The 24,895-nt window shown below is 56.2% G+C and overlaps 1 protein-coding gene across 5 annotated transcripts in view; it reads left to right on the forward strand.

Moving 5' to 3' along the window:
- LOC140410122 (uncharacterized) overlaps positions 1-17,677 on the forward strand; it is a 129,310-nt gene extending 111,633 nt beyond the window's left edge. For 4 of the 5 annotated variants that reach the window (XM_072498072.1, XM_072498073.1, XM_072498075.1 and 1 more), the window contains one exon: positions 11,717-17,677. In XM_072498072.1, the coding sequence (XP_072354173.1) occupies positions 11,717-11,779 (63 nt within the window). In that variant the 3' untranslated portion in view covers positions 11,780-17,677. The remainder of the gene's footprint in view (positions 1-11,716) is intronic. The other variant, XR_011940504.1, reaches the window with a different exon arrangement.
- The last annotated feature ends 7,218 nt before the right edge of the window (positions 17,678-24,895 follow it).

Raw genomic sequence — 24,895 nt, forward strand, 5'->3', positions numbered from 1 at the left:
TGACAGTGCAGCACTCCCTCAGTTCTGACCCTCTGACATGCGGCACTCCCTCCGTACTGACCCTCTGACAGTGCGGCACTCCCACAGTACTGCCCCTCTGACAGTGCAGCACTCCCTCAGTACTGACCCTCTGACAGTGCAGCCCTCCCTCAGTGCTTACCCTCTGACAGTGCATCACTCTCTCCGTACTTACCGTCTGACACTGCAGCACTCCCTGAGTACTGACCCTCTGATAGTGCGGCACTCCCTCAGTACTGACCCTCTGACAGTGCAGCCCTCCCTTAGTACTGACCCTCTGACAGTGTTGCACTCCCTCAGTACTCACCCTCTGACAGTGCGGCGCTCCCTCAGTACTGACCCTCTGATTGTGCGGCACTCCCTCAGTACTGACCCTCTGACAGTGCTGCACTCCCTCAGTACTGACCCTCTGACAGCGCAGCACTCCCTCAGTACTGCCCCTCTGACAGTGCAGCACTCCCTCAGTACTGACCCTCTGACAGTGCGCCACTCTCTCAGTACTGACCCTCTGACAGTGCGGCACTCCCGCAGTACTGACACTCTGACAGTGCAGCAGTCCCTCAGTACTGACCCTCTGACAGTGCAGCGCTCCCTCAGTACTGACCCTCTGACAGTGCGGCACTCCCTCAGTACTGACCCTCTGTCAGTGCAGCACTCCCTCAGTACTGACCCTCTGTCAGTGCAGCACTCCCTCAGTACTGACCCTCTGACAGTGCGGCATTCCCTCAGTACTGACCCTCTGACAGTGTAGCACTCCCTCAGTACTGACCCTCTGACAGTGCAGCACTCCCTCAGTACTGACCCTCTGACAGTGCGGCACTCCCTCAGTACTGACCCTCTGACAGTGCAGCAATACCTCAGTACTGACCCTGTGACAGTGCAGCACTCCCTCAGTACTGACCCTCTGACAGTGCGGCACTCCCTCTGTACTGACCCTCTGACAGTGCGGCACTCCCCCAGTACTGACCCTCTGACAATGCGGCACTCCCTCATTACTGACCCTATGACAGTGCAGCACTCCCTCAGTGCTGACCCTCTGACAGTGCGGCACTCCCTCCGTACTGACCCTCTGACAGTACGGCACTCCCCCAGTACTGACCCTCTGACAATGCGGCACTCCCTCATTTATGACCCTCTGACAGTGCAGCACACCCTCAGTACTGACCCTCTGACAATGCGGCACTCCCTCAGTACTGACCCTCTGACAGTGCAGCACTCCTCAGTACTGACCCTCTGACAGTGCAGCACTCCCTCAGTACTGACCCTCTGACAGTGCAGCACTCCTCAGTACTGACCCTCTGACAGTGTAGCACTCCCTCAGTACTGACCCTCTGACAGTGCAGCACTCCCTCAGTACTTACCCTCTGACAGTGCGGCACTCCCTCAGTACTGACCCTCTGACAGTGCAGCACTCCCTCAGTACTGACCCTCTGACAATGCAGCACTCCCTCAGTACTGACCCTCTGACAGTGCGGCACTCCCTCAGTACTGACCCTCTGGCAGTGCAGCACTCCCTCAGTACTGACACTCTGACAGTGCGACACTCCCCCAGTACTGACCCTCTGACATTGCGGCACTCCCTCAGTACTGACCCTCTGACAGTGCAGCACTCCCTCAGTACTGACCCTCTGACAATGCAGCACTCCCTCAGTACTGACCCTCTGACAGTGCGGCACTCCCTCAGTACTGGCCCTCTGACAGTGCGGCACTCCCTCAGTACTGACACTCTGACAGTGCGGCACTCCCTCAGTACTGACACTCTGACAGTGCGACACTCCCTCAGTACTGACCCTCTGACAGTGCAGCACTCCCTCAGTACTGACACTCTGACAGTGCGGCACTCCCTCAGTACTGACACTCTGACAGTGCGGCACTCCCTCAGTACTGACACTCTGACAGCGCAGCACTCCCTCAGTACTGACCCTCTGACAGTGCAGCACTCCCTCACCACTGACCCTCTGACAGTGCGGCACTCCCTCAGTACTGACACTCTGACAGTGCGGCACTCCCTCAGTACTGACACTCTGACAGCGCAGGACTCCCTCAGTACAGACCCCCTGACAGTGCAGCACGCCCTCAGTACTGACCCTCTGACAGTGCAGCACTCCCTCAGTATTGACCCTCTGACAGTGCAGCACTCCCTCAGTACTGACCCTCTGACAGTGCTGCACTCCCTCAGCCCTGACCCTCTGACAGTGCGGCTCTCCCTCAATACTGACCCTCTGACAGTGCAGCTCTCCCTCAGTACTGACCCTCTGACAGTGCAGCACTCCCTCAGTATTGACTCTCTGACAGTGCGGCACTCCCTCAGGACTGACCCTCTGACAGTGCAGCCCTCCCTCAGTACTGACCCTCTGACAGTGCAGCACTCTCTCAGTACTGACCGTCTGACACTGCAGCACTCCCTGAGTACTGACCCTCTGCCAGTGCAGCACTCCCTCAGTACTGACACTCTGACAATGCGGCACTCCCTCATTACTGACCCTATGACAGTGCAGCACTCCCTCATTACTGACCCTCTGACAGTGCGGCACTCCCTCTGTACTGACCCTCTGACAGTGCGGCACTCCCCCAGTACTGACACTCTGACAATGCGGCACTCCCTCATTACTGACCCTATGACAGTGCAGCACTCCCTCATTACTGACCCTCTGACAGTGCGGCACTCCCTCTGTACTGACCCTCTGACAGTGCGGCACTCCCCCAGTACTGACACTCTGACAATGCGGCACTCCCTCATTACTGACCCTATGACAGTTCAGCACTCCCTCATTACTGACCCTCTGACAGTGCGGCACTCCCTCAGTACTGGCCCTCTGACAGTGCGGCACTCCCTCAGTACTGACCCTCTGACAGTGCAGCACTCCCTCAGTACTGACCCTATGACAGTGCAGCACTCCCTCAGTACTGACCCTCTGACAATGCAGCACTCCCTCAGTACTGACCCTCTGACAGTGCAGCACTCCCTCAGTATTGACCCTCTGACAGTGCAGCACTCCCTCAGTACTGACCCACTGACAGTGCAGCACTCCCTCAGTACTGACCCTCTGACAGTGCGGCATTCCCTCAGTACTGACCCTCTGACAGTGTAGCACTCCCCGAGTACTGACCATCTGATAGTGCAGCACTCCCTCAGGGCTGACCCTCTGACAGTGCAGTGCTCCCTCAGTACTGACCATCTGACAGTGCAGCACTCGCTCAGTATTGACCCTCTGACAGTGCAGCACTCCCTCAGTACTGACCCTCTGACAGTGCAGCACTCGCTCAGTGCTGACCCTCTGACAGTGCGGCACTCCCTCAGTATTGACCCTCTGACAGTGCAGCACTCCCTCAGTACTGACCCTCTGACAGTGCAGCACTCGCTCAGTGCTGACCCTCTGACAGTGCAGCACTCCCTCAGTATTGACCCTCTGACAGTGCAGCACTCCCTCAGTATTGACCCTCTGACAGTGCAGCACTCCCTCAGTACTGACCCTCTGACAGTGCAGCACTCCCTCAGTACTGACCCTCTGACAGTGCAGCACTCCCTCAGTACTGACCCTCTGACAGTGCAGCACTCCCTCAGTACAGACCCTCTGACAGTGCAGCACTCCCTCAGTACAGACCCTCTGACAGTGCAGCACTCCCTCAGTACTGACCCTCTGACAATGCAGCCCTCCCTCAGTACTGACCCTCTGACAGTGCAGCACTCCCTCAGTACTGACCCTCTGACAGTGCAGCACTCCCTCAGTACTGACCCTCTGACAATGCGGCACTCCCTCAGTACTGACCCTCTGATAGTGCAGCACTCGCCAGTGCTGACCCTCTGACAGCGCAGCACTCCCTCAGTATTGACCCTCTGACAGTGCAGCACTCCCTCATTACTGACCCTCTGACAGTGCAGCCCTCCCTCAGTACTGACCCTCTGACAGTACAGCACTCCCTCAGTGCTGACCCTCTGACAGTGCAGCACTCCCTTAGTACTGACCCTCTGACAGTGCGGCACTCCCTCAATCCTGACCCTCTCACAGTGCGGCACTCCCTCAGTACTGACCCTCTGACAGAGCGGCACTCCCTCAGTACTGACCCTCTGACAGTGCAGCACTCTCTCAGTACTGACCCTCTGACAGTGCGGCACTCCCTCAGTACTGACCCTCTGACAGACCAGCATCTCTCAGTGCTGACCCTCTGACAGTGCAGTGCTCCCTCAGTACTGACCATCTGACAGTGCAGCACTCCCTCAGTACTGGCCCTCTGACAGTGCAGCACTCCCTCAGTCCTGACCCTCTGACAGTGCGGCTCTCCCTCAGTACTGATCCTCTGACAGTGCAGCACTCCCTTAGTACTGACCCTCTGACAGTGCGGCACTCACTCAGTCCTGACCCTCTGACAGTGCGGCAGTCCCTCAGTACTGAACCACTGACAGTGCCGCACTCCCTCAGAACTCGACCCTCTGACACTGCAGCACTCCCTCAGTACTGACCCTCTGACAATGCGGCACTCCCTCAGTACTGACCCTCTGACTGTGCGGCACTCCCACAGTACTGCCCCTCTGACAGTGCAGCACTCCCTCAGTACTGACCCTCTGACAGTGCAGCCCTCCCTCAGTGCTTACCCTCTGACAGTGCATCACTCTCTCCGTACTTACCGTCTGACACTGCAGCACTCCCTGAGTACTGACCCTCTGATAGTGCGGCACTCCCTCAGTACTGACCCTCTGACAGTGCAGCCCTCCCTTAGTACTGACCCTCTGACAGTGTTGCACTCCCTCAGTACTGACCCTCTGACAGTGCGGCGCTCCCTCAGTACTGACCCTCTGATTGTGCGGCACTCCCTCAGTACTGACCCTCTGACAGTGCTGCACTCCCTCAGTACTGACCCTCTGACAGCGCAGCACTCCCTCAGTACTGCCCCTCTGACAGTGCAGCACTCCCTCAGTACTGACCCTCTGACAGTGTTGCACTCCCTCAGTACTGACCCTCTGACAGTGCGGCGCTCCCTCAGTACTGACCCTCTGATTGTGCGGCACTCCCTCAGTACTGACCCTCTGACAGTGCTGCACTCCCTCAGTACTGACCCTCTGACAGCGCAGCACTCCCTCAGTACTGCCCCTCTGACAGTGCAGCACTCCCTCAGTACTGACCCTCTGACAGTGCGGCACTCTCTCAGTACTGACCCTCTGACAGTGCGGCACTCCCGCAGTACTGACCCTCTGACAATGCGGCACTCCCTCAGTACTGACCCTCTGACAGTGCAGCACTCCCTCAGTACTGACCCTCTGACAGTGCGGCACTCTCTCAGTACTGACCCTCTGACAGTGCGGCACTCCCGCAGTACTGACCCTCTGACAATGCGGCACTCCCTCAGTACTGACCCTCTGACAGTGCAGCAGGCCCTCAGTACTGACCCTCTGACAGTGCAGCACTCCCTCAGTACTGACCCTCTGACAGTGCGGCACTCCCTCAGTACTGACCCTCTGACAGTGCAGCACTCCCTCAGTACTGACCCTCTGACAGTGCAGCACTCCCTCAGTACTGACCCTCTGACAGTGCGGCACTCCCTCAGTACTGACCCTCTGACAGTGCGGCACTCCCTCAGTACTGACCCTCTGACAGTGCGGCACTCCCTCGGTACTGACCCTCTGACAGTGCAGCACTCCCTCAGTACTGACCCTCTGACAGTGCGGCATTCCCTCAGTACTGACCCTCTGACAGTGTAGCACTCCCTCAGTACTGACCCTCTGACAGTGCAGCACTCCCTCAGTACTGACCCTCTGACAGTGCGGCACTCCCTCAGTACTGACCCTCTGACAGTGCAGCAATACCTCAGTACTGACCCTGTGACAGTGCAGCACTCCCTCAGTACTGACCCTCTGACAGTGCGGCACTCCCTCTGTACTGACCCTCTGACAGTGCGGCACTCCCCCAGTACTGACCCTCTGACAATGCGGCACTCCCTCATTACTGACCCTATGACAGTGCAGCACTCCCTCATTACTGACCCTCTGACAGTGCGGCACTCCCTCAGTGCTGACCCTCTGACAGTGCGGCACTCCCTCCGTACTGACCCTCTGACAGTACGGCACTCCCTCATTACTGACCCTCTGACAGTGCAGCACTCCCTCAGTTCTGGCCCTCTGACAGTGCAGCACTCCCTCAGTGCTGACCCTCTGACAGTGCATCATTCCCTCAGTACTGGCCCTCTGAAAGTGCAGCACTCCCTCAGTACTGACCCTCTGACAGTGCGGCACTCCCTCATTACTGACCCTATGACAGTGCAGCACTCCCTCAGTGCTGACCCTCTGACAGTGCGGCACTCCCTCAGTACTGACCCTCTGACAGTGCGGCACTCCCTCATTACTGACCCTATGACAGTGCAGCACTCCCTCAGTGCTGACCCTCTGACAGTGCAGCACTCCCTCAGTGCTGACCCTATGACAGTGCAGCACTCCCTCAGTACTGACCCTATGACAGTGCAGCGCTCCCTCAGTACTGACCCTCTGACAATGCAGCACTCCCTCAGTACTGACCCTCTGACAGTGCAGCACTCGCTCAGTGCTGACCCACTGACAGTGCAGCACTCCCTCAGTACTGACCATCTGACCGTGCAGCACTCCCTCAGTATTGACCCTCTGACAGTGCAGCACACCCTCAGTACTGTCCCTCTGACAGTGCAGCACTCCCTCAGTATTGACCCTCTGACAGTGCAGCACTCCCTCAGTACTGACCGTCTGACACTGCAGCACTCCCTGAGTACTGACCCTCTGATAGTGCAGCACTCCCTCAGTACTGACCCTCTGACAGTGCAGCACTCCCTCAGTACTGACGCTCTGACTGTGCGGCACTCCCACTGTACTGCCCCTCTGAGAGTGCGGCACTCCCTCAGTACTGACCCTCTGACTGTGCGGCACTCCCACTGTACTGCCCCTCTGAGAGTGCGGCACTCCTTCAGTACTGCCCGTCTGACAGTGCAGCACTCCCTCAGTACTGACCCTCTGACAGTGCGGCACTCCCTCAGTACTGACCCTCTGACAGTGCAGCACTCCCTCAGTACTGACCCTCTGACAGTGCAGCGCTCCCTCAGTACTGACCCTCTGACAGTGCGGCACTCCCTCAGTACTGACCCTCTGACAGTGCAGCACTCCCTCAGTACTGACCCTCTGACAGTGCAGCAGTCCCTCAGTACTAACCCTCTGACAGTGCATGGCTCCCTCAGTACTGACCCTCTGACATTGCAGCACTCCCTCAGTACTGACCCTCTGACAGTGCGGCACTCCCACAGTACCGACCCTCTGACAATGCAGCACTCCCTCAGTACTGACCCTCTGACAGTGCGGCACTCCCACAGTACTGCCCTCTGACAGTGCAGCACTCCCTCAGTACTGACCCTCTGACAGTGCGGCTCTCCCTCAGTACTGACCCTCTGACAGTGCAGCACTCCCTCAGTACTGACCCTCTGACAGTGCGGCACTCCCTCCGTACTGACCCTCTGACAGTGCAGCACTCCCTCAGTACTGACCCTCTGACAGTGCAGCACTCCCTCAGTACTGACCCTCTGACAGTGCGGCACTTCCTCAGGACTGATCCTCTGACAGTGCGACACTCCCTCAGTACTGACCCCCTGACAGTGCGGCACTTCCTCAGTACTGACCCTCTGACAGTGCGGCACTCCCTCCGTACTGACCCTCTGACAGTGCGGCACTCCCTCAGTACTGACCCTCTGACAGTGCAGCACTCCCTGAGTACTGACCCTCTGGCAGTGCGGCACTGCCTCAGTACTGACCCTCTGACAGTGCAGCACTCCCTCAGTACTGACCCTCTGACAGTGCGGCACTCCCTCAGTACTGACCCTCTGACAGTGCGGCGCTCCCTCAGTGCTGACTCTGACAGTGCGGCACTCCCTCCGTACTGACCCTCTGACAGTGCGGCACTCCCTCAGTACTGACCCTCTGACAGTGCGGCACTCCCTCAGTACTGACCCTCTGACAGTGCGGCGCTCCCTCAGTGCTGACTCTGACAGTGCAGCACTCCCTCAGTACTGACCCTCTGACATGCGGCACTCCCTCCGTACTGACCCTCTGACAGTGCGGCACTCCCACAGTACTGCCCCTCTGACAGTGCAGCACTCCCTCAGTACTGACCCTCTGACAGTGCAGCCCTCCCTCAGTGCTTACCCTCTGACAGTGCATCACTCTCTCCGTACTTACCGTCTGACACTGCAGCACTCCCTGAGTACTGACCCTCTGATAGTGCGGCACTCCCTCAGTACTGACCCTCTGACAGTGCAGCCCTCCCTTAGTACTGACCCTCTGACAGTGTTGCACTCCCTCAGTACTCACCCTCTGACAGTGCGGCGCTCCCTCAGTACTGACCCTCTGATTGTGCGGCACTCCCTCAGTACTGACCCTCTGACAGTGCTGCACTCCCTCAGTACTGACCCTCTGACAGCGCAGCACTCCCTCAGTACTGCCCCTCTGACAGTGCAGCACTCCCTCAGTACTGACCCTCTGACAGTGCGCCACTCTCTCAGTACTGACCCTCTGACAGTGCGGCACTCCCGCAGTACTGACACTCTGACAGTGCAGCAGTCCCTCAGTACTGACCCTCTGACAGTGCAGCGCTCCCTCAGTACTGACCCTCTGACAGTGCGGCACTCCCTCAGTACTGACCCTCTGTCAGTGCAGCACTCCCTCAGTACTGACCCTCTGTCAGTGCAGCACTCCCTCAGTACTGACCCTCTGACAGTGCGGCATTCCCTCAGTACTGACCCTCTGACAGTGTAGCACTCCCTCAGTACTGACCCTCTGACAGTGCAGCACTCCCTCAGTACTGACCCTCTGACAGTGCGGCACTCCCTCAGTACTGACCCTCTGACAGTGCAGCAATACCTCAGTACTGACCCTGTGACAGTGCAGCACTCCCTCAGTACTGACCCTCTGACAGTGCGGCACTCCCTCTGTACTGACCCTCTGACAGTGCGGCACTCCCCCAGTACTGACCCTCTGACAATGCGGCACTCCCTCATTACTGACCCTATGACAGTGCAGCACTCCCTCAGTGCTGACCCTCTGACAGTGCGGCACTCCCTCCGTACTGACCCTCTGACAGTACGGCACTCCCTCATTACTGACCCTCTGACAGTGCAGCACTCCCTCAGTTCTGGCCCTCTGACAGTGCAGCACTCCCTCAGTGCTGACCCTCTGACAGTGCAGCATTCCCTCAGTACTGGCCCTCTGACAGTGCAGCACTCCCTCAGTACTGACCCTCTGACAGTGCGGCACTCCCTCATTACTGACCCTATGACAGTGCAGCACTCCCTCAGTGCTGACCCTCTGACAGTGCGGCACTCCCTCAGTACTGACCCTCTGACCGTGCGGCACTCCCTCATTACTGACCCTATGACAGTGCAGCACTCCCTCAGTGCTGACCCTCTGACAGTGCAGCACTCCCTCAGTGCTGACCCTATGACAGTGCAGCACTCCCTCAGTACTGACCCTATGACAGTGCAGCGCTCCCTCAGTACTGACCCTCTGACAATGCAGCACTCCCTCAGTACTGACCCTCTGACAGTGCAGCACTCGCTCAGTGCTGACCCACTGACAGTGCAGCACTCCCTCAGTACTGACCATCTGACCGTGCAGCACTCCCTCAGTATTGACCCTCTGACAGTGCAGCACACCCTCAGTACTGTCCCTCTGACAGTGCAGCACTCCCTCAGTATTGACCCTCTGACAGAGCGGCACTCCCCCAGTACTGACACTCTGACAGTGCAGCACTCCCTCAGTACTGACCCTCTGACTGTGCGGCACTCCCACTGTACTGCCCCTCTGAGAGTGCGGCACTCCCTCAGTACTGACCCTCTGACTGTGCGGCACTCCCACTGTACTGCCCCTCTGAGAGTGCGGCACTCCCTCAGTACTGCCCGTCTGACAGTGCAGCACTCCCTCAGTACTGACCCTCTGACAGTGCGGCACTCCCTCAGTACTGACCCTCTGACAGTGCAGCACTCCCTCAGTACTGACCCTCTGACAGTGCAGCGCTCCCTCAGTACTGACCCTCTGACAGTGCAGCACTCCCTCAGTACTGACCCTCTGACAGTGCAGCACTCCCTCAGTACTGACCCTCTGACAGTGCAGCACTCCCTCAGTACTAACCCTCTGACAGTGCATGGCTCCCTCAGTACTGACCCTCTGACATTGCAGCACTCCCTCAGTACTGACCCTCTGACAGTACGGCACTCCCACAGTACCGACCCTCTGACAGTGCAGCACTCCCTCAGTACTGACCCTCTGACAGTGCGGCACTCCCACAGTACTGCCCTCTGACAGTGCAGCACTCCCTCAGTACTGACCCTCTGACAGTGCGGCTCTCCCTCAGTACTGACCCTCTGACAGTGCAGCACTCCCTCAGTACTGACCCTCTGACAGTGCGGCACTCCCTCCGTACTGACCCTCTGACAGTGCAGCACTCCCTCAGTACTGACCCTCTGACAGTGCAGCACTCCCTCAGTACTGACCCTCTGACAGTGCGGCACTTCCTCAGGACTGATCCTCTGACAGTGCGACACTCCCTCAGTACTGACCCCCTGACAGTGCGGCACTTCCTCAGTACTGACCCTCTGACAGTGCGGCACTCCCTCCGTACTGACCCTCTGACAGTGCGGCACTCCCTCAGTACTGACCCTCTGACAGTGCAGCACTCCCTCAGTACTGACCCTCTGGCAGTGCGGCACTGCCTCAGTACTGACCCTCTGACAGTGCAGCACTCCCTCAGTACTGACCCTCTGACAGTGCGGCACTCCCTCAGTACTGACCCTCTGACAGTGCGGCGCTCCCTCAGTGCTGACTCTGACAGTGCGGCACTCCCTCCGTACTGACCCTCTGACAGTGCGGCACTCCCTCAGTACTGACCCTCTGACAGTGCGGCACTCCCTCAGTACTGACCCTCTGACAGTGCGGCGCTCCCTCAGTGCTGACTCTGACAGTGCAGCACTCCCTCAGTACTGACCCTCTGACATGCGGCACTCCCTCCGTACTGACCCTCTGACAGTGCGGCACTCCCTCAGTACTGACCCTCTGACAGTGCGGCACTCCCTCAGTACTGACCCTCTGACAGTGCGGCACTCCCTCAGTACTGACCCTCTGACAGTGCGGCGCTCCCTCAGTACTGACCCTCTGACAGTGCGGCACTCCCTCAGTACTGACCCTCTGACAGTGCGGCACTCTCTCAGTGCTGACCCTCTGACAGTGCGGCACTCCCTCAGTACTGACCCTCTGACAATGCGGCACTCCCTCAGTACTGACCCTCTGACAGTGCGGCACTCCCTCAGTACTGACCCTCTGATAGTGCAGCACTCCCTCAGTACTGACCCTCTGACAGTGCGGCACTCCCTCAGTACTGACCCTCAGACTGTGCAGCACTCCCTCAGTACTGACCCTCTGACAGTGCGGCACTCCCTCAGTACAGACCCTCTGACAGTGCAGCACTCCCTCAGTACTGACCCTCTGACAGTGCAGCACTCCCTCAGTACTGACCCTCTGACAGTGCGGCACTCCCTCAGTACTGACCCTCTGACAGTGCGGCACTCCCTCAGTGCTGACTCTGACAGTGCGGCACTCCCTCAGTACTGACCCTGCCAATACTGTGTGATGATGTTTGTCGATGGTGCTGGTGATCTTTGTACAATGATGGATCGCAGTCTCTTTCTCCTCTGTCCGCAGGCTGTGGTATTGAATGCCCGATCGCCACCAGGACCCAGTGGAGAGTCTGGGCCAAGCCAGTGAAGATCTATCATTGGTGATTCGCTCGCTCCGTTGCCATGGTATTGTGGTCCAATCAGGATGTGCAGCCAAACCGATTGGACGTTACGTGTTTTGCCGTCAGCCTATGCCATGTCCGGATTCCTGTGCTGGTGGGGGTCGTTTCCCACAACCTAAGAGGTCAATATAGAGCACGTCCCCCCTCCACTGTCCACCCCCACAACCCTCCCTCACTCCACTGAGTGTTCATCGGCAGGCGCGGGACTGTCGCCCCATCTTTGGGAGGAAGCCCCGCCTCAGGGAGCTGCTGTCCAATCTGATTGGCCGACAGCTCCCTGACCCCTGCGCTACAATCCACGTTGGACAGGACAAGCTGACCGCTCACTCAAAGAAGCACGGAATCCCTGCGACGCAAGAAGGAGGAGGCCATTTCGCCAATCACGTCCGCACCGACCCTCTGCAAGAGCTCCCTACCCCGCTCCCTCGCCCCAGCCCTCATACCCCAGCCTGCACACCCCTGGACACTAAGGGGCAATTGATCATGGCCAATCCCCCCATCCTTTTTTGCACACTTAAGGGGCCAATTTATCGTGGCCAACCCACCTAACCTGCACATCTATGGACTGTGGGAGGAAACCCACGCAGACACGGGGGGGGGGGGAGAGACTGTGCAAACTCCACACACAGACAGTCACCCGAGGCCTGGAATTGAACCCGGGACCCTGGAGCTGTGAGGCAGCAGTGCTAACCACTGCGCCACTCCTGGTAGTCCAAGAATGGATCAATTTTGGGGGTCTCTGGGTGAGGCGAGATCGTGGGGGATGGTGGTGGTGGGGGGGTGTTGATGGAGAGATTCGCTGTCGGGAGAGGGAGGACCTGCAGGGTCCGTCCATTCAGGGGGTGAGGGAGTGCTCCCCGCTGTTCAACGGAGGATTGCTGCATGAGGGTCCCCACACCACATCCCACCTCTCCCCATCCTTGAACGCCATCTGTCTGTCTTCAAAATTGAGGCTGGGTGGGAAATGGCCCTGAAGTGATCAGGAAATGTCCAATTGAAGGCCCTAATTGGGGCAAGTGAAGGCAAGGCCTCGCCTGAGCCAGCATTAAATTTGCGGGTTGGGTTGGGAAGGGCCTGGTGGGAAGGCCACCTCAGAGGTTTTACGATTAGCTTCCCCCTCCCCCACCTAAAAACTTGCCGGAGAGGCAATGGAAAAATCCGTCCCATCCCTCCTCACGGACATCCACTGATGTCGGCTTCAACGAGTGAGATCTGTCTCCAAATTAAGAGTTAGGCAGAGGATAGGCCTTTCCGACAAAGACACTTTCCCATGTAAGGGAGTGAATCGCAGACAGGGAAACACTTACGCTCTCGAATCAAAATCACATCGTCAGACTCGATCGAGGACAAAAACCTGACATTCATCAAACACTGATTCAGCCTGAAGTGGAGGATTGTGATCCCGTTCTGACCACCTCACGACAGGAAGGATGGGAAGGCGAGAGAGAGAGAGTGCGTAAAAGATCTACGAGGACGGTTCCAGAGACGAGGAGCGTCTCTTACTCTTACGACGCAGGCCATTCGGCCCATTCAGCCTGTGCTGGCCCCCTGATGGAGCATTCTAGCTGGCCCTGATCCCCTGCCCTACCCCGTAACCTTCCACATTCTGTCTCTCCAGATCGCAACCCAATTCCCTTTTTGAATACCTCGATCGAACCGGCCTCCGCCACCCTGTCAGGAAGCTCGTTCTGGACTCCGACCACCCTCTGGGCGGAAAGATTATCCCTCGAGTCACCGTTACTCCTTTTTGCTCTTTGTTTGGCACCTGGGTCTTGACGCTCTCTCGAGAAGGAGCAGTTTCTCACTATATACCCTGTCCATACCCCTCAGGAACCCGTATCCCTGGAGCAGGCTTCATCTCGGCCTACTTTTCGCCAAGGAGGCCTCGCTCGCTGCGTCCGCTTTAATTGCCCATCCTAAATTGCCCTTAAACTGAGTAGCTTGCCAGGATATTTAAGAGTCAACCGTAGTCCTGTGGATCTGGAGTCACATGGAGACCAGATGGGTTTTTACGACAATTGATTGATGGCCATCTTTTAGCCTTTTAATTCCAGATATTTTATATTGAATTCAAATTTCACCATCTGCGACAGTGGGATTTAGTGGGATGAGGTCCCCAGATTACTAGGTCCAGTGACAATATCACTACGCCACCACCTCCCCCGAGATTCTTGTGTATCTCGGAAAGAGCACCCGACCGAGGTGCACTCCCCTATCTCTGTAAACCTCACCCAACCTGCACATCTTTGGTCACTAAGGGACAATTTAACACGGCCAACTCACCCAACCTGCACATCTTTGGACACTAAGGGACAATTTAACAGGGTCAATCCACCTAAGCTGTACATCTTTGGACACTAAGGGACAATTTAACACGGCCAATCCACCTAACCTGTACATCTTTGGACACTAAGGGACAATTTAACACGGCCAACCCACCCAACCTGCACATCTTTGGACACTAAGGGACAATTTAACAGGGTCAATCCACCTAAGCTGTACATCTTTGGACACTAAGGGACAATTTAACACGGCCAATCCACCTAACCTGTACATCTTTGGACACTAAGGGACAATTTAACACGGCCAACCCACCCAACCTGCACATCTTTGGACACTAAGGGACAATTTAACAGGGTCAATCCACCTAAGCTGTACATCTTTGGACACTAAGGGACAATTTAACACGGCCAAGCCACCTAACCTGTACATCTTTGGACACTAAGGGACAATTTAACATGGCCAACCCACCCAACCTGCACATCTTTGGACACTAAGGGACAATTTAACAGGGTCAATCCACCTAAGCTGCACATCTTTGGACACTAAGGGACAATTTAACACGGCCAATCCACCTAACCTGTACATCTTTGGACACTAAGGGACAATTTAACATGGCCAATCCACCTAACCTGCACATCTTTGGACACTAAGGGACAATTTAACACGGCCAACCCACCTAACCTGCACATCTTTGGACACTAAGGGACAATTTAACACGGCCAATCCACCCAACCTGCACATCTTTGGACACTAAGGGACAATTTAACACGGCCAATCCACCTAACCTGTACATCTTTGGTCACTAAGGGACAATTTAACACGGCCAACCCACCTAACCTGCACATCTTTGGACACTAAGGGACAATTTAACACGGCCAATCCACCCAACCTGCACATCTTTGGACACTAAGGGACAATTTAACACGGCCAATCCACCTAACCTGTACATCTTTGGTCACTAAGGGACAATTTAACACGGCCAACCCACCTAACCTGCACATCCCTGGACACTAAGGGACAATTTAACACGGCAAATCCACCTAACCTGCACATCTTTCGACACTAAGGGACAATTTAACACGGCCAATCCACCTAACCTGCACATCTTTCGACACTAAGGGACAATTTAACACAGCCAACCCACCTAACCTGCACATCTTTGGACACTAAGGGACAATTTAACACGGCCAATCCACCTAACCTGCACATCTTTGGACACTAAGGGACAATTTAACACGGCCAATCCACCTAACCTGCACATCTTTCGACACTAAGGGACAATTTAACACGGCCAATCCACCTAACCTGCACATCTTTCGACACTAAGGGACAATTTAACACAGCCAATCCACCTAACCTGCACATCTTTCCACACTAAGGGACAATTTAACATGGCCAATCCACCTAACCTGCACATCTTTGGACACTAAGGGACAATTTAACACAGCCAATCCACCTAGCCTGCACATCTTTGGACACTAAGGGACAATTTAACACGGCCAATCCACCTAACCTGCACATCTTTCGACACTAAGGGACAATTTAACACGGCCAATCCACCTAACCTGCACATCGTTGGACACTGTGGGGCAATTTATCACGGCCAATCCACCTAACCTGCACGTCTTTGGACTGTGGGAGGAAACCGGAGCACCCGGAGGAAACCCACGCACACACGGGGAGGACGTGCAGACTCCGCACAGACAGTGACCCAGCGGGGAATCGAACCTGGGGCCCTGGCGCTGTGAGGCAGAAATGCTGACTACTGGGTCCAAGTTGAGGACAGCAACCTCACACAAACCACAATGTGACCATGATACAGCTCGCCTGTTTTTCTTTCAACAATGTTGTCAATTGAGGGCCGAGAGACACCAGGGACCTCCGTCCCCCACACCACCCACCTTCCCGCACTTGAGGTTCATATCCAGGCACCTTGTTTTCCCCCCTTAAACCTTCGATCAATCACTTTCGATCTATGCCCCCTCCCCCCCCACCGTTCCTCCCGAGTCATTGACATCTTTGCGGAAGAATATCGGCCCTTCCCATCCGCTCTCTCCAGACCCCTCACAACTTTGTACATCTCAATCTAATCTCCCCGCCGCCTCCTCTAATCCAGGGAGAACACGTCCAGCACAACCAATCTCCCCTCATTGCCGCAATTTGCCAGTGTTGGCTGGTAACATCGCGGTAAATCGTCTCCAATGAGATGACCAGAACTGCACGCAGTTAAGTTGGGGCCTACCTAATGGTCTGGTCCAGTTTTAGCATAACGTCCCTACTCCTATAACCTACACCTCAGCTAATAAACTGACCTGCCTGCTCCAGGGACTCACATCAAAACCGCCCATCGGCCAAAAAGAGGGGGCCTCATTTCGAGCCTGACAGGATCCCGCTGGAAATGTCCGCCCAGTCGCAAAACCGACAACGAAACCTTCCCCACATCCACACGCTGGGACCCCCGTGGTCTGCAGACAAAAGGGACGTGTCCAAGCCTCCGACCTCCTTCGAATGATCCGAGAGCGCGGGGGTAGCCGAATGTACACCTGCGTCTTTCCCCACGGCCAATCAGAATCGACTCGCCGACCAACAGCGCGCGTCATTCCCGTGGTATAAATTGCTGGCGATTGAAATTTGACACACTTGCATTTGCCGTCGAGGTGTAGAGTTGTACAGCGCAGCGAGGGAGCCCGTGGGCCCATCGTTTCAGTGTCGCCTTTGTCGTCCATTCACGCCCCATTTCCCAGCACTTGCTCCCGAAGAGAATCACAGAATTTACAGTGCAGAAGGAGGCCATTCGGCCCATCGGGTCTGCACCGGCTCTTGGAAAGAGCACCCTACCCAAGCCCACACCTCCACCCTACCCCCATAACCCAGTAACCCCACCCAACACCAAGGGCAAAACTTCGGCAACGTGGTTTCGATCAAGTACCAATCGATCGGCTTCCATTGCCCTTTGTGGGAGAGAGTTTCCAATCTTCTCCCTCCATTTGTGTGAAGACATGTTTCCCTCCGGGAAGGACTGATCTCCAATTTTTGGATCTACGCCCATCCCCCCCTCACCTCCCCAGTCCCACAGCAGCAACCCCCCACCCCCCCGCTTCCCCCTCCCCCACCCGGGCAATAGTTTCTCTCTTTCGAGCCCTGTCGGCTCCCCTTCACATCTCGAAAGCTTCGATCAAATCGACCCCTCAATCTCAATTCCTGGAACACAACCCATCGGTCGCTTCTCAATTCAACTTTGGCGTGGAGTGCTTCACTCCCTCGGGGGCCAATGTCCCTCACAAGAGCACCAGAAATACTCACCCACAGCAGGATGTATCTGTTCAGCTGCGTTCACAGAGATCTCACCAGGGACTCAACCAGACCAAATCATGGTGGAAGAGCGAAGGAGATATTTACGACGGGGTCCAGACTGAAGAATCCAGGAAGCTAACAGTACATGCTAAAGCGATATTGTATTATAATTTAGCCAAGAACTATAATTCACATAATCAATTTATAACTTTATACTTTCAAACGGTTTTATCCCAGTTGGCCATCCAATGTAAAATGAATTAAAATTATACTCTGTCTGCAAACAACGACTTTAAATCCTTTCACTCATTTAATTCGACACAAACACATTTTTTCAACTGAATGAAAACAAGCGGATTAATCACAGTCAACAATGACACAAACTGCAAATCTGGAACAGAGCATGTGGCACTCCCTCAGTCCTGACCCTCTGACAGTGTAGCACTCCCTCAGTCCTGACCCTCTGACAGTGCAGCACTCCCTCAGTACTGACCCTCTGACAGTGCAGCACTCCCTCAGTACTGACCCTCTGACAGTGCAGCACTCCCCCAGTACTTACCCTCTGACAGTGCAGCACTCCCCCAGTACTGACCCTCTGACAGTGCAGCACTCCCTCAGTACTGACCCTCTGACAGTGCAGCACTCCCCCAGTACTGACCCTCTGACAGTGCAGCACTCTCTCAGTACTGACCCTCTGACAGTGCAGCACTCCCTCAGTACTGACCCTCTGACAGTGCAACACTCCCTCAGTACTGACCCTCTGACAGTGCAGCACTCCCTCAGTACTGACCCTCTGACAGTGCAGCACTCCCCCAGTACTGACCGTCTGACAGTGCAGCACTCCCTCAGTACTGACCCTCTGACAGTGCGGCTCTCCCTCAGTACTGACTCGCTGACAGTGCAGCACTCCCTCAGTAATGACCCTCTGACAGTGCGGCACTCCCTCAGTACTGACCCTCTGACAGTGCGGCACTCCCTCAGTACTGACCCTCTGACAGTGCGGCACTCCCTCAGTACTGACCATCTGACAGTGCAGCACTCCCTCAGTACTGACCTTCTGACAGTGCAGCACTCCCTCAGCACTGACCCTCTGAGGTGCAGCACTCCCCCAGTACTGAGCCTCTGACAGTGCAGCACTCCCTCAGTACTGACCCTCTGACAGTGCAGCACTTCCTCAGTACTGACCCTCTGACAGTGCAGCACTCCGCCAGTACTGACCCTCTGACAGTGCGGCACTCCCTCAGTACTGACCCACTGACAGTGTGGCACTCCCTCAGTACTGACCCTCTGACAGTGTGGCACTCCCTCAGTACTGACCCACTGACAGTGCGGCACTCCCTCAGTACTGACCCTCTGACAGTGCGGCACTCCCTCAGTACTGACCCTCTGACAGTGCAGCACTCCCTCAGTACTGACCCTCTGACAGTGCGGCACTCCCTCAGTACTGACCCTCTGACAGTGCGGCACTTCCTCAGTACTGACCCTCTGACAGTGCGGCACTCCCTCAGTACTGACCCTCTGACAGTGCGGCACTCCCTCAGTACTGACCCTCTGACAGTGCGGCACTCCCTCAGTACTGACCCTCTGACAGTGCAGCACTCCCTCAGTACTGACCCTCTGACAGTGCGGCACTCCCTCAGTACTGACCCTCTGACAGTGCGGCACTCCCTCAGTACTGACCCTCTGACAGTGCAGCACTCCCTCAGTACTGAGCCTCTGACAGTGCAGCACTCCCTCAGTACTGACCCTCTGACATTGCAGCACTCCCTCAGTACTGACCCTCTGACAGTGCGGCACTCCCTCAGTACGGACCCTCTCACAGTGCGGCACTCCCTCAGTACTGACCCTCTGACAGTGCGGCACTCCCTCAGTACGGACCCTCTGACAGTGCAGCACTCCCTCAGTACGGACGCTCTGACAGTGCAGCACTCCCTCAGTACGGACCCTCTGACAGTGCAGCACTCCCTCAGTACTGACCCTCTGACAGTGCGGCACTCGCTCAGCACTGACCCTCTGACAGTGCAGCACTCCCTCAGTACTGACCCTCTGACAGTGCGGCACTCCCTCAGTCCTGACTCTCTGACAGTGCAGCACTCCCTCAGTACTGACCCTCTGACAGTGCGGCACTCGCTCAGCACTGACCCTCTGACAGTGCAGCACTCCCTCAGTACTGACCCTCTGACAGTGCAGCACTTCCTCAGTACTGACCCTCTGACAGTGCAGCACTCCCTCAGCACTGACCCTCTGACAGTGCAGCACTCCCTCAGTACGGACCTCTGACAGTGCGGCACTCCCTCAGCACTGACCCTCTGACAGTGCAGCACTCCCTCAGTACTGACCCTCTGACAGTGTGGCACTCCCTCAGTACTGACCCTCCGACAGTGCGGCACTCCCCCAGTACTGACCCTCTGACAGTGCGGCACTCCCTCAGTACTGACCCTCCGACAGTGCGGCACTCCCTCAGTACTGACCCTCTGACACTGCAGCACTCCCTCAGTACTGACCCTCTGACAGTGCAGCACTCCCCAGTACTGACCCTCTGACAGTGCAGCACTCCCTCAGTACTGACCCTCTAACAGTGCAGCACTCCCTCAGTACTGACCCTCTAACAGTGCAGCAATCCCTCAGTACTGACCCTCTGACAGTGCGGCACTCCCTCAGTACTGACCCTCTGACAGTGCAGCACTCCCTCAGTACTGACCCTCTGACAGTGCAGCACTCCCTCAGTACTGACCCTCTGACAGTGCGGCACTCCCTCAGTACTGACCCTCTGACAGTGCAGCACTCCCTCAGTACTGACCCTCTGACAGTGCAGCACTCCCTCAGTACTGACCCTCTGACAGTGCGGCACTCCCTCAGTACTGACCCTCTGACAGTGCAGCACTCCCTCAGTACTGATCCTCTGACAGTGCGGCACTCCCTCAGTACTGACCCTCTGACAGTGCGGCACTCCCTCAGTACTGACCCTCTGACAGTGCGGCACTCCGTCAGTACTGACCCTCTGACAGTGCGGCACTCCCTCAGTACTGATCCTCTGACAGTGCGGCACTCCCTCAGTACTGACCCTCTGACAGTGCGGCACTCCCTCAGTACTGACCCTCTGACAGCGCGGCACTCCCTCAGTACTGACCCTCTGACAGTGCAGCACTCCCTCAGTACTGACCCTCTGACTGTGCGGCACTCCCTCAGTACTGACCCTCTGACAGTGCAGCTCTCCCTCAGTACTGACCCATTGACGGTGCGGCACTCCCTCAGTACTGGCCCTCTGACAGTGCAGCACTCCCTCAGTACTGACCCTCTGACGGTGCAGCACTCCCTCAGTACTGACCCTCTGACAGTGCTGCACTCCCTCAGTACTGACCCTCTGACGGTGCAGCACTCCCTCAGTACTGACCCTCTGACAGTGCAGCACTCCCTCAGTACTGACCCTCTGACGGTGCAGCACTCCCTCAGTATGACCCTCTGACAGTGCGGCACTCCCTCAGTACTGACCCACTGACGGTGCAGCGCTCCCTCAGTATGACCCTCTGACAGTGCAGCACTCCCTCAGTCCTGACCCTCTGACAGTGCAGCACTCCCTCAGTACTGACCCTCTGACAGTGCGGCACTCCCTCAGTACTGACCCTCTGACAGTGCGGCGCTCCCTCAGTACTGACCCTCTGACAGTGCGGCACTCCCTCAGTACTGACCCACTGACGGTGCAGCGCTCCCTCAGTATGACCCTCTGACAGTGCAGCACTCCCTCAGTACTGACCCTCTGACAGTGTGGCACTCCCTCAGTACAGACACTTTGACAGTGCGGCACTCCCTCAGTGCTGACCCTCTGACAGTGCGCACTCCCTCAGTACTGACCTCTCTGACAGTGCAGCACTCCCTCAGTACTGACCCTCTGACAGTGCAGCACTCCCTCAGTACTGACCCTCTGACAGTGCAGAATTACCTCAGTACTGACCCTCTGACAGTGCAGCACTCCCTCAGTACTGACCCTCTGACAGTGCAGCTCTCCCTCAGTACTGCCCCTCTGACAGTGCAACACTCTCTCAGTACTGACCCTCTGACAGTGCAGCACTCCCTCAGTACTGACCCTCTGATAGTTCGGCACTCCCCCAGTACTGACCCTCTGACAGTGCAGCACTCCCTCAGTACTGACCCTCTGACAGTGCAGCACTCCCTCAGTACTGACCCTCTGACAGTGCAGCACTCCCTCAGTACTGACCCTCTGACAGTGCGGCACTCCCTCAGTACTGACCCTCTGACAGTGCGGCACTCCCTCAGTACTGACCCTCTGACATTGCAGCACTTCCTCAGTACTGACCCTCTGACAGTGCGGCACTCCCTCAGTACTGACCCTCTGACAGTGCGGCACTCCTTCAGTCCTGATCCTCTGACAGTGCGGCACTGCCTCAGTACTGACACTCTGACAGTGCAGCACTCGCTCAGTACTGCCCCTCTGACAGTGCAGCACTCGCTCAGTACTGACCCTCTGACCGTGCAGCACTCCCTCAGTTCTGACCCTCTGACAGTGCAGCAAACCCTCAGTACTGACCCTCTGACGGTGCAGCACTCCCTCAGTATGACCCTCTGACAGTGCAGCACTCTCTCAGTACTGACCCTCTGACAGTGCTGCACTCCCTCAGTACTGTCCTTCTGACAGTGCAGCACTCCCTCAGTACTGACCCTCTGGCTGTGCAGCACTCCCTCAGTATGACCCTCTGACAGTGCAGCACTCCCTCAGTACTGACCCTCTGACAGTGCGGCACTCCCTCAGCACTGACCCTCTGACAGTGCTGCACTCCCTCAGTACTGACCCTCTGACAGTGCAGCACTCTCTCAGTACTGAACCTCTGACAGTGCAGCACTCTCTCAGTACTGACCCTCTGACAGTGCTGCAATCCCTCAGTACTGACCCTCTGACAGTGCGGCACTCCCTCAGTACTGACCCTCTGACAGTGCAGCGCTCCCTCAGTACTGACCCTCTGAGGGTGCGGCACTCCCTCAGTACTGACCCTCTGACAGTGTGGCACTCTCTCAGTACTGACCCTGTGACAGTGCGGCACTCCCTCAGTACTGACCCTCTGACAGTGCAGCACTCCCTCAGTACTGACCCTCAGACAGTGCAGCACTCCCTCAGTACTGACCCTCTGACAGTGCGGCACTCCCTCAGTACTGACCCTCTGACAATGCAGCTCTCCCTCAGTACTGACCCTTTGACGGTGCTGCACTCCCTCAGTACTGACCCTCTGACAGTGCAGCACGCCCTCAGTACTGACCCTCTGACAGTGCGGCACTCCCTCAGTACTGACCCTCTGACAGTGCAGCACTCCCTCAGTACTGACCCTCTGACAGTGCAGCACTCCCTCAGTACTGACCCTCTGACAGTGCAGCACGCCCTCAGTACTGACCCTCTGACGGTGCAGCACTCCCTCAGTATGACCCTCTGACAGTGCAGCACTCCCTCAGTATGACCCTCTGACAGTGCAGCACTCCCTCAGTACTGACCCTCTGACAGTGCGGCACTCCCTCAGTACTGACCCTCTGACAGTGCGGCACTCCCTCAGTACTGACCCTCTGACAGTGCAGCACTCCCTCAGTACTGACCCTCTGACAGTGCAGCACTCCCTCAGTGCTGTCCCTCTGACAGTGCAGCACTCCCTCAGTACTGACCCTCTGACAGTGCAGCACTCCCTCAATACTGACCCTCTGACAGTGCAGCACTCCCTCAGTACTGACCCTCTGACAGTGCAGCACTCCCTCAGTACTGACCCTCTGACAGTGCAGCACTCCCTCAGTACTGACCCTCTGACAGTGCAGCACTCCCTCAGTACTGACCCTCTGTCAGTGCGGCACTCCCTCAGTACTGACCCTCTGACAGTGCAGCCCTCCCTCAGTACTGACCCTCTGACAGTGCGGCACTCCCTCAGTACTGACCCTCTAACACTGCACTGATCCACAGTCGGAGGTTCAGTGCTGCATTCTCTGAGCAATGCCTCCGATTTGGAATGAGAATATAAGCGTTGACCAATCTAGTGTAAGCGTCCAGATGCTTTGTTTCTGGGAGAGAGTGAAGAGGCTGTGGTCTCTCTCCTGGCTGAAGATTTGGAACATTAAACGAACCATGTTGTGACTCAGATAAACCAATTGTTAAGCAGCTGGCCAGGACCGATTTCAGTCCCCGAGGCAATGTCCTCTGAGAGTGTATTTCCTGTCCGAAACACTGCAAGCTTTGTGCTCATAATCCTCAGAGGGTCATCATTCGGAGCTGCAGTTCTGCATTTCAAAGGCCAGTTCATGACTGAAGGTCATAGCTCCTCTTCTGAGCTGGTTTCACACTGATGTTTTGGTTTGGTATTTTGTCCTTTCTAAGTGAGTACGATTTTCCAAACGCTGACGTGATTTGGGAAACAATGTCACACGACCCGAGAGTCTGACGGGAACTTTGCAGTGGGTTTCCAAGGCAGGACATCCTTCTCGGTCAGGCTAACAGTTACCCTGCTCCCACCTCCGGGCCCCAGCCTTGTCCCCAATCACTTTCCAAGCTTGGCTCAATTACAATCACGCTGACGAATCCGGCGGAACGCATCGGCGCGATTCAACCGGGCAGTGTCCAGAGTACCACTCTCCCCTGTCCCGACCACCTGGGGGTCTGTAATGGTCGGGCAGACCCTTCCCCCCCCCCCGTGCCATTACAAATGGTGCATGTTTATGGAAACCAGCACTTCACGGTCATGTGGCGAGAGCTCCACATGCTGCGAGAATGGTCCATTTAAATACGCGGACCTGGATCACGTCCAACACAAATTGGACGCAGTGAGGCCGTTAAAGCTTCCCCTGTGTCAATTGTAGGCACTTAATGTCAGCCCAATCGCTTTACTCGTCAAATCCAAATCAATTTCCACCCAAATCAGAAATTAACCTTCCCCAATCCCATCATCCAGATCCATCCCCACCCAAATCAGAAATTAACCCTCCCCAATCCCATAATCCAGATCCATCCCCACCCAAATCGGAAATTAACCCTCACCATTCCCATAATCCTGATCCATCTCCACCCCAATCAGAAATTAACCCTCACCATTCCCATAATCCAGATCCATCTCCACCCAAATCAGAAATTAACCTTCACCATTCCCATAATCCAGATCCATCTCCACCCCAATCAGAAATTAACCCTCACCATTCTCATAATCCAGATCCATCCCCACCCAAATCAGAAATTAACCCTCACCATTCCCATAATCCAGATCCATCCCCACCCAAATCTAAATTAACCCTCACCAATCCCATAATCCAGATCCATCCCCACCCAAATCAGAAATTAACCCTCACCATTCCCATAATCCAGATCCATCCCCACCCAAATCAGAAATTAACCTTCACCATTCCCATAATCCTGATCCATCCCCACCCAAATCAGAAATTAACCTTCACCAATCCCATAATCCTGATCCATCTCCACCCCAATCAGAAATTAACCCTCACCATTCTCATAATCCAGATCCATCCCC

Source organism: Scyliorhinus torazame, chromosome 4 (assembly GCF_047496885.1).
Source record: "Scyliorhinus torazame isolate Kashiwa2021f chromosome 4, sScyTor2.1, whole genome shotgun sequence".
Taxonomy (NCBI): Eukaryota; Metazoa; Chordata; class Chondrichthyes; order Carcharhiniformes; family Scyliorhinidae; genus Scyliorhinus; species Scyliorhinus torazame.